This window comes from Hibiscus syriacus, unplaced genomic scaffold (assembly GCF_006381635.1).
Source record: "Hibiscus syriacus cultivar Baekdansim isolate YM2019G1 unplaced genomic scaffold, ASM638163v2 tig00110839_pilon, whole genome shotgun sequence".
Lineage (NCBI taxonomy): Eukaryota > Viridiplantae > Streptophyta > Magnoliopsida > Malvales > Malvaceae > Hibiscus > Hibiscus syriacus.
In genome coordinates, this window is record NW_024062886.1 from 1,643,625 (window position 1) to 1,654,852 (window position 11,228).

Below are 11,228 nucleotides of genomic sequence, written 5' to 3' on the forward strand. Positions count from 1 at the left end.
AGTTTCTTGGGTTTGGCTGGATATTGTCGACGTTTTATTGAGGGCTTCTCGATCATTGCTGCTCCTTTGACAAAGTTGTTAAGGAAGAATGTGTCATTTGACTGGGGTGAGGCACAACAGGAGAGCTTTGAGAAATTAAAGGCGGTTTTGACTCAAGCACCAGTATTGATTCAATCAGAGTTCGAGAAGGATTTTACAGTGTATAGTGATGCGTCACATTCAGGACTCGACTGTGTTCTAATGCAGGAAGGTAAGGTGGTGGCTTATGCATTCCATCAGCTGCGACCGCATGAGTGTAATTATCCTACTCATGATTTGGAGTTAGCAGCAGTGATTTTTGCTTTGAAGATTTGGAGACACTATCTTTATTGAGAGAAGTGTTACATTTTCACGGATCATAAGAGCTTAAGTATCTTCTGACCCAGAAGGAGCTTAATTTGAGACAGCGACACTGGCTAGAGCTTCTAAAGGATTATGATTGCGTGATTGATTATCACCCTGGTAAAGCTAACATTGTAGCGGATGCTTTGAGTCGAAAGGCGGTAACAGAGTTGAGATCTTTAATGGCCAGGATGAATTTATATGACGATGACACTCTGTTAGCAGAATTACAAGTTAAGCCGACCTTGGTTGATAAGATCAAAGCTAAGCAGCCCCTTGATAGCTCCTTGCTTTCCATGTTTGAGCAAGTAGATCAAGGGACAAGCTCAGATTACGCCCTTGATCAGGATGAAGTTTTATGCTTCAAAGGTCTGTATTGTGTGCCTGATGATGTTGAGTTGAGGCAGACTATCCTTACTGAGGCTCATAGTAGTCCATATGCTATGCACCCCGGTGGAGATAAGATGTATCGGAATTTGAGAGAGAGGTATCATTGGGTCGGCATGAAGAAGGACATCTCGAATTTTGTGGTGAGGTGTTTGACTTGTCAGCAAGTTAAGGCAGAACATCAACATCCATCAGGTTTGTTACAACCTATCAAGATTCCTGAATGGAAATGGGAGCGTATTACTATGGATTTTGTTACTGGTTTACCTATGACTCCTTCGAAAAAGAATTCAATTTGGGTGATTGTTGACAGACTTACAAAGTCAGCTCACTTTATTCCTGTACGGATAAATTATACGTTGGACAAGTTGGCGAGGTTGTATATTTTAGAGATTGTCAGATTGCATGGTGTTCCGTTATCTATCATTTCATATCGAGATCCGAGATTTACTTCGAGATTTTGGAAGGCGCTACATACGGCTTTGGGTATGAGATTGGATTATAGTACCTCCTTCCACCCACAAACTGATGGTCAATCTGAGAGAGTAATTCAGATTCTGGAAGATATGTTACGGGGTTGTGTAATTGATTTTCGTGGTAGCTGGGAGAACTTTTTGCCTTTGGCTGAATTCACTTATAATAACAGTTACCAGACCAACATTCGTATGGCACCCTATGAAGCACTCTATGGGCGTAGGTGTCGCACCTCGATTTGTTGGACTGAGTTGCGTGATAGGAAGACTTTGGGACCTGAGTTAGTGAGGGAGACGGAAGACACAGTCAGATTGATCCGTGACTGTCTGAAAGAGGCATTTGATAGGCAGAAATCTTATGCAGATCAAAGGAGGAAGGATATACAGTTTGACGTTGAAGATCAGGGTTTTCTCAATGTATCTCTATGGAAGAAAGTATTGAGATTTGGACGTAAGGGTAAACCGAGTCAGCGATTTATTGGGTCGTATCGTATTCTGAAGAAAGTTGGACCTATTTCTTATCAGCTTGAGTTGCCTTCCCATCTTAGTCGTATCCGTGATGTTTTTCATGTGTCTATGTTAAGACGATACCGTCCAGATCCAGATCACATCATTCAAGTTGATGAGGTAGAGTTGAGACCTGATTTGTAATATGAGGAGGAGCCCATCCAGATCTTAGAAAGAGATGAGCGAGTTCTTCGGAATAGGCGTATTCCAATGGTCAAAGTTCAATGGAGTAATCGAGGCCCCTCATAAGCTACTTGGGAGACATTGGAGTCAATGGAGGCTCAGTTTCCTCAACTATTCTCATAAGGTAAATTTCGAGGACGAAATTTCTTGTAAAGGGGGAGAATTGTAACAACCCGGATATTTTCAAAATAATATTTAATTGAAATTGGAGGTTTTAATTGTGAAAATCGGTAAATTATGGGGACTAAATTTAAAGATTTTAAAACTTGGAGCTTGTTTTAGAGTTAAAGAAAATTTAGGGACCAAGTCTTGAATTTACCCAAGAAAGTTAGGTATGTTATGTTATAAATGTGGTTTTCTGTTTTAAAACAGAAAACCACACCTCAATTGCTCCCAAATTCCCTTCCCCCTACGCCGGTTTCCGAGTTCGATCCCGACGCCGTCCGAATTACGATCTTCATTTTGAAATCACCATCGTGTTCGTTATCGAGTCAGGAACAATCCCCTTAAATTAATTGAAGCGAAACGCTGCCAAACGTCGGGAATTTCAAGTCAAAGCATCGAAGTTTTTTTTAGCTCTATCGCCGGGAAAATCTCAAATTCACCGCCGATCGTTGCTCTGTTTATGACACCTCCTGCACCATCATGTTCCTTGTGCCGTTTCAAGTCCGCCGGTGTCATTCTCGGTCTCAGTCGACAGCGGCGCGTGAGGAGGTAGAACAGTCAAAGATTCGGCTGAGTTGAAATCGAGCTCTCCGCCGTTCAAAAATTTGAACCGATCTTTGTAAGTATCTCGAAATCGCTCAACATAATTTTTAGAAATTTTTCCGGGATTTTAAGAGCCCGACCCGTCCGTTGACTGTTGACCGTTGACCTTGACCGTTGACCTCCTTTGACCAAAACTTAAAATGGCTTTGACCGACCATTAAACGACCGTTAATCTTTTTCGAGTATACCTATTCTAATAGTTTTCGACGTCCCAAATCCATTTCCGAAGTCCGTTTCATCAAATTCAAACCCGAAGGCCTCCAAATCGACGGTCAATGTGGTTGACTTTGACTTTGACCAAGAATTTAAATTTTCAAAAAGACATACTTTATGTTTTTCGATGTCCTGGTTCCGATTCCGCAATCCGTTTGGCCAAATTCAAATCCGAAATCCTCCAAATTGATAGTTAAACCCTGAAAATGCTTATATACTTAAGAATTTAGCTTTGAACAATTAAGTAAGATTTGGGGCTGATAAATTATTATTGTTTGAAGGTACAAGAGACTCTCCGGATCGTTCGACAGCTCGACCCAGCTCTTCTAGATCAATTAAACCACGTGTTCCAGTATTCACCCGTAAGACCCGTAAATTTTATGATTTTAGAGATTTATTTATGTTACCCATAAGTAATATAGTGTTATTATAAAATAGGTTCGAAAACTGTAGCAGAGCGTGGTGAAACTAGCAATCAGTAGATCTACTATTTGAACCTATTATCGAAGTGTGTTCCCTAATTATTACTGAACTGTTTTATTGGTTTTAATATGAGGTACACTGAGTTCTTTGGTTACTGTTTTATTGATGCACCAATTTAATGTGAGGATTTATGGAATTTGTGTCACGGTGCAATTGAACTTTTGGATTGAATTACAATAGTATAGCTCTGATCAAGCTAATGAACAGAATGGGCCTATTGTGACTCTTGGGGCCCCAAGATACATTAGGTTGGCTTCCCTTGCTGTGTGCTTAGGGTAAGCTATATGGACTTGGATTTACGGGCTTAAGGATACAAGCTCTAAAGCTTATCCTTCGGTTGGCTTTCTTTTTGCTGTGTGCTTAGAGTAAACTATATGGAAAATAGTTTTGGAAATTACTGATGGTGTACAAGAAAAGAGTTTAAACTATGATTTTCAAAAGTTAAACTCTTTTATGAATTTATGAGATTTACTGGACTATGATTTGTTTAATGTACCTATTTTGATTTTAAGGTAATATTGGGACACACTGAGCCTAGCTCACCTTTCGAAAATGATTTTCCCCCTTTCAGATACTGTTGGTTAGATACATCGGTTCGAGCACTTGGAGGATCAACATATCTCTTGAAGTATATCTGATTGTAATGTTTTATCTTGCTAGTTGACTTTATTTTTGTGACATGGACCTTATTTTAAAGTATCATATTTTAGGATGATGACACTTTTGCTATTACTGTTCGGTTTATTGTGATTTTGATTTTGAAGTCATTTTTTAAATTAATTTATTACTTATCGGTATTATATTTATAAGTTGGGTTTTGATGGTATAATTTATTTCATGACATTTATAATGTGATTTTACATTGATTGAATAACGGTTTCAGAAAATGTCTTTAAGAATCATAATGTGATCCACTAGACTTAGTCGAAACGCATAGGTCGGGTCTAGGGGGTTACAATATCATACTTTATTGCTGCCATAATATTGAACCTAAAGCTTTGATACTAATTTGTTATAATATCATAACAATGATCGACAAACAAATAAACAACAACAACAACAACAACAACAACAACAAAACCCAATTCCCATATGTATGGGGTAAGGGGGAGGTAGGGTAGTAGGCTGCCCCCAACGCCAGGTTGAGAATAGCTTCCGTGAAAGGAAAAAGCATGGGCAGAGGAGAAGAATTTAACTAATATGAAGGGAGAAAATACAAGAGGATTTTGGTGAAATAAAAACTTGATATCTAACCATTTACCCTTAGTATCTATTTATAGGGATAGATACTTGATTACAAAGGAAAACTAAATAAAATAGAAATCTACTTTAATAAAGTTATCTACTTTTAATCAAACTAGGATTCTTACTTTCTCAAATTTAAATATTAATTAATTTATGTAAGTTTAAATTCAAGTCAAACTCTAACAGTAAAGAAATTGTTGTTGTTGATTGAGGACCCCGGGCTTGAGCACTATGGATTTCAGGTGTGTGAGCGTTCAATGACACCAAAAGGTTGAGAGTTATCTTTGAACAAATACTGTCTTGTACTTATCCTAAATTAATAAAAAAATAACTCTTTATTGTTCAATATTTTAATTCAAACCATCATTTAGAGATTATAATTTGACCCAAACCCTATCCTATAACGTGTGTTAGAGTTTGTCATTTGAATTTTATATTTATCTGATTCGAAAAATTCTTATTCAAAACTATTTAATAAAAAAATATATTACAAATTTCATTCTCAATTAAAATTTTCAACCGTATGTTAAATTTTTAACAATAAATTTAATATTTTATTAAAGTTTTTAAAAAGTAACACACGTAATATTTTAATGTTTTTATTATAAATATAATAATTTTATTAAAATTTCAATTTTTAAATTAATTTATTATTCAAAATAACTTTATCGTTTGAATTAAACCCATCACTAGTCAATAGATATTATATGATTCCTTTAAGCCCTACATACACGCCGTCGGATACTTGAGTTTAGACCAACTTGTAGTGTTACTCAAATTGCGGGAGGTTACAGTTAGTTGATTACTCTTTCACATGTCCCATTATTACTGTTATTATGAATAACACTGAGATTCTAAGCATCATTAACTCCCAAAACAAGCAACAGCTACTATTGGGTGTCACTGTCCAAAGCAAACCATCTTTTATTCTCATTTTAATAAGATTCACGCTCTCTATGTGATCAAGTGAAAGCAACCGCCTGCCTTTTCATTAGCATGTTCCTACTGCCCACCCCATTGTTTTTTCCCGTATAAAACTCTCATTACTTCTTTCCGTAACATTCATTTGTTAATGAGAATTTAACAAAAAGATGGATGAAGAAAGGGTAGAGAATGGAGTTAGCAGGGAGGAAGGAGAAGGGAAGAAGGAAGGGAAGGGGGAGGAGAGGTCGTTGGAGGAGATATTTGAGAGCCAGGAGGTACCGTCGTGGAGGGATCAGTTGACGATCAGGGCGTTTGTGGTGAGCTTTGTGTTGAGCATAATGTTCAGCTTCATCGTGATGAAGCTCAACTTGACGACGGGGATTATACCGTCGCTCAATGTGTCGGCTGGCTTGTTGGGGTTCTTCTTCGTCAAGACGTGGACCAAGATGCTCCAGAAATCGGGGATACTCAAACAGCCCTTCACCAGGCAGGAAAACACCGTTATTCAGACCTGCGTCGTCGCCTCCTCCGGCATCGCCTTCAGCGGTACGTATTTTTTTTCTTTCTTTGATTTCAGAAAAACGAGTACCACCCAGGGCCGGATTTACGTGACTACGTAAGGAATCACTGAAGATTAATTATTTTAAAAAAATATTTAATTTAATTTAATTTGTTAATAAAAATAGAAAAAAAATGAAAATTTGTATATCAATTTTTTTGAAAAAAAACAGAGTATTAAAATTTGCATATCACCCATTGTTGTCAAGAGACCTTTAGCTTTGCCGTCCGTTGCCAAAATAAGGGCTATTCTAGATTTGTTTACGAGCATTTTAGCTGTTCTACAGTAACGTCGGATAGAGTTATCGACAGATTGGAATAAAAAACCTGAGGCAGATTTGTTCTTATCCATTTTGACAATTAAATAAAAAAAGGTAAATTACACATTTAGTACCTCAACTATCACTTTTATTTTATTTTGATCATTTAACTATTATTTTTTTCAATTATACCTAACGTTATGTTTTGGTTTCATTAGTAGCCAAAATAAAATAAAACATAACCTTCAATATAATTTTTTTTAAAAGATAGTAAGGTGTTCAAAATAGAATAAAAGTATTAGTTGAGATACTAATCATGTAATTTATGAATAATAGTTGAGATACACATGTCTTATGCCCATCTTTAAATTTAAATTTTTATTTTAATAATTATTTATTTTATTGATTGTGTTTATTTTAAAATTTTATTTATGTTAATTTCGTATAAAATATTTTTAAATATGGTACCGTAGGTCATGATATATATAATGAGTATTTGGTACAATGATAATGTGTTGAGTAATATGTATAGAATTATACATGGGAGGGTGAGTATTTGATGCACTGATATATATATATACAATTGGATCTGATAAACTGAATATTGGATGTTGTGCACAGGTGGATTCGGGAGTTACCTGTTTGGAATGAGTGAACGCATTGCCAAACAATCTGAGGACAATAGTGATGGTTTTAAGAACCCCTCACTAGGATGGATTATTGGCTTCCTCTTTATTGTCAGCTTTTTAGGTCTTTTTTCCGTGCTGCCCCTGCGGAAGGTACCTTCTCAATAGAAAAAATATAGACGACTTAGACTATAATTTTAATTTTTAATTACAATTTAATTTTCCTTACAAAAACTATTATTGAGATCTGGAAGCTCTCTTGTTCTTATATTTGACAACTTATTTCATTCTCTTGTTACGAAAGAAATTTGAATATTTTTGTCGATTCATTTAAGAGGAATAATTAAATTCAAGTCGGGTTAAATATTAGATTTACATCCACTACATTTTCTGTCTTTTATTAAAGAATTCTAATTGTTATAAATTTTAATGAATATTTATATATCTTTTTAAAATTTTAAAATTAACATTATATTTACCAATACTTCTATCTTACTCATATCTTATAATTTTAAAAATTATCGCCTTTTGTTTTCATATCCATCTCTGTTATCCATACCCATATCAGTGCACCATTGATGGACATATATTTACATTAAAGTTGCAATGATATTGAGTAATGTTGTTGGTATCAGATAATGGTTATAGACTTCAAGTTGACATATCCAAGTGGCACTGCAACAGCGCATCTTATCAACAGCTTCCACACTCCTCAAGGAGCCAAGCTTGCAAAGTAAATCACTGTCACTTTTTTCATTAATTTCTAATTCCATCTATAAATTAATTATAGCTAATTGTTTCATGCTTGTAGGAAACAAGTAAAAGCATTAGGCAAGTTCTTTTCTTTCAGCTTCTTCTGGGGTTTCTTTCAATGGTTTTTCACTGCTGGAGATGATTGTGGATTTGTCAACTTCCCTACATTTGGGATTAGAGCATATGAGAACAAGTGAGTAAAAAAAATCACTTCTTTAAATTAGACTGTGCATTCATACTAATATTTTGCTTATGATTTGGCTAATATATACTTGCTTTGCTAATGTTCAGGTTTTACTTTGATTTCTCAGCAACGTATGTTGGTGTAGGGATGATCTGTCCCTACATAATTAACATATCGGTGCTTCTTGGAGGAATACTTTCATGGGGTCTAATGTGGCCTCTCATTGAACAAAGAAAGGGTTATTGGTATCCTGCAGGTCTTCCTACAAGCAATATGCATGGCCTCCAGGGTTACAAGGTTAGTTTCGTATAAGCTCCTCAGCATCCATAGTTTTTTCATCTTCCCCGTTCACGTTTGACGCTTGACTTAATCCCTGACTTAATCCCGAAATGCAGGTATTTATTGCCATTGCTATGATTCTAGGGGATGGTCTATACAACTTTTTCAAGGTGTTTAGCAGGACTCTCACAGGCTTGTTCCATCAAGTCCGAGGTAATCAAGCTCTCCCCATTGCAAACCAGCCTAGAACTCCTGATGCCTCGAAGAAGCTATCGTATGATGACCAGCGCCGAACCGAATTCTTTTTAAAAGATCAGATTCCGATATGGTTTTCGGTTGCAGGTTATGTCACGATCGCTGTCATCTCTACCGTCCTTCTTCCGCACCTCTTTCGTGATCTGAAATGGTATTACATATTGGTCATCTACATATTTGCACCAACTCTGGCTTTCTGTAATGCATACGGATGTGGACTGACAGACTGGTCCCTTGCCTCCACCTACGGAAAGCTAGCCATCTTTACAATTGGAGCTTGGGCAGGTTCACATGGTGGAGTCCTTGCAGGCCTCGCAGCATGTGGTGTGATGATGAACATTGTTTCAACAGCCTCCGACCTGATGCAGGATTTTAAGACGGGCTACCTCACCCTGGCTTCTCCCTGGTCCATGTTCATTAGCCAAGTGATTGGCACTTCCATGGGCTGCATAATTTCACCCTGCGTCTTCTGGCTTTTCTACAAAGCATTCGACGACTTCGGCATCCCTGACAGTCAATATCCTGCTCCTTTCGCCATCGTTTATCGCAACATGGCGATATTGGGGGTTCAGGGGTTCTCTGCCCTACCGAAAAACTGCCTATCGCTTTGTTATGGGTTCTTTGCTGCAGCCATCTTGATCAACTTCATTAAGGACATGATGGGTAAGAAATATGGGGACTACATACCACTTCCAATGGCAATGGCAATACCTTTCTACATTGGCCCGTACTTTGCCATCGATATGTGTGTGGGAAGTTTGATCTTATTCGTGTGGGAAAAGGTAAACAAGGCGAAGGCAGACGCATTCTCGCCGGCAGTTGCCTCGGGTCTCATCTGCGGGGACGGTATATGGACGTTGCCAAGTTCAATACTTGCTCTAGCAGGGGTAAAACCACCGATTTGCATGAAATTTCTGTCAAGGGCTACAAATGCAAAGGTTGATACCTCCTTAGGATCATAAATTAAGTTTGAATAGAGGGTTAAAATTGGTGTAGGTGTTTGGTTCTTTAGAATCTCCATCTGCCTTCGTCTAGTTTGTTCTGTCAATAAGTTATTTCAATTTCTTGCTTCCTTTTAATTATTGATTTTTTTATATATAAAAAATAACACTAACAAGCATAAAATGCATTAAAATAAGTATAGCGAGTTATAGATACACTAAAATTCATATGAATGTTATGCTTTCAAAAATAATACTTTTGATGAAAGAATAACATCAACGTCATACCATTTTGATAGACCTCATCAGTTCAATATTTAAAATAAGAATAATACTAACATGATTTTTTTCACAATTAAAAATAATAACTCTATTAGGGTGTTGTTTAATGGTAAGAGAGAGAGACTTGAAGGAAGGCAGCAATTGACTAAGGAGATAATGTCATATTTTCAAATGATGCTGGGGAGGAAGGATGGTGCCGTTGAAGCTCCTTCTGCTAACCTCTTGAAGGATTTGATTGGTGATGGTCTTACGGTTGAGGCCAAGGAGGATTTGGGGATGAGGTGAGGGGTGCTATATTCTCTCTGAATGGGGATAAGACCCCTAATACTGATGAATATAAGACATTTTTTCCAGAAAGCTTTAGATATCGTGAGAGGAGGTTGAGGTTGTTCTTTATTACTTCAACACTTTGGACCTTTAAGGGGAATCAATACTACTGGGATTTTAAGCCTATGTCTTGCTGCCAAGTTCTGTATAAATGCATCACTAAAGTCACAGTGGTTCGGATGACCAAGTGGCTGCCGAAGATCGTTTCAAAGAGTCAATCTGCCTTTGTGAAAGGCAGGGAAATCACATAAATATAACTCAACTTGTATTCTCCATAAATGGTTTGTTGCTCTATTTGACGTCTAAATGCTTCGAATCCCAATCATTCAAAAAGTAAGCACAATTCTAGGCTGCTTGAAAGTCTTTATTTTCCAAAAGAGCTTGAAAACATTTGCTCACAAAGTCTGGGACCACTAAAAACTTCTTACATTTTATTTATGCTGATTGGGATCTTATAATGGATTATTATGGCCAAATTAATCCATCATGTCCTAAAGTTTGATTTTTAGACTTGATGCTTATATCTTCTATCATTCCTTATAAAATGAGTATATCATATATTCCTACTCTTAAAGGTAATTTAACATTATAGGAAACAAACACACTCTAAAATTTAATTTTCATTCTAATCTCGCTGTTATTCTTGAGGTTGATTTTAACCTTATCTCTATGATAACTAGCCTTACCACCATGTTTTTAATATCATGGGAACAAATCTCACTGCCATTCAAAGAAACCCTAGCCCCGAACTAAATTGATCATCGCTTAGAGAAATTGTTTTTTCAACTTTGGAATTCTTGATGGCTATATCATCCTTAGTATTGGTCCGGATCATTGATATTTCTTGTTTTTTTTGAGTCTTATATCTTATCTTTTTTTTTTCTTTTTTATAAGTTTCTAATTATTTTACCTCTATGACTTGTTTTCCTTTACCTTTTGGTACCTATTCGGTCTTCTTTATCGTTCGTTTGATCGTTCTCTTCGTTTAATTTTCTCAAGATTTGATTTGATGTTGTCTCAACTAATGATAATTAAATTTAAAATAAAGCAGGACTCTAATTAACTTAATTTTAATTAAATAAAATTATAATTAAAATTAAATATAATGAAAGTATAAAAAAGATTCTCTTGGGCATGGGGGGCCAAGGCCTAGGTAGGCCCAGTCCTACCTCCGCCCCTGCATTATATGGTCAATATGT

General features: G+C 36.5%; 1 protein-coding gene across 1 annotated transcript; it reads left to right on the forward strand.

Moving 5' to 3' along the window:
• Positions 1 to 5,716: 5,716 nt before the first annotated feature.
• LOC120143217 (probable metal-nicotianamine transporter YSL5) lies at positions 5,717 to 9,558 on the forward strand. Its single transcript, XM_039157602.1, has 6 exons — positions 5,717 to 6,110; positions 7,004 to 7,161; positions 7,644 to 7,741; positions 7,820 to 7,954; positions 8,053 to 8,242; positions 8,341 to 9,558. The coding sequence occupies exons 1-6, from the start codon at positions 5,732 to 5,734 to the stop codon at positions 9,439 to 9,441; spliced, it is 2,061 nt and encodes a 686-aa protein (XP_039013533.1). The 5' UTR covers positions 5,717 to 5,731; the 3' UTR covers positions 9,442 to 9,558.
• Positions 9,559 to 11,228: the final 1,670 nt, after the last annotated feature.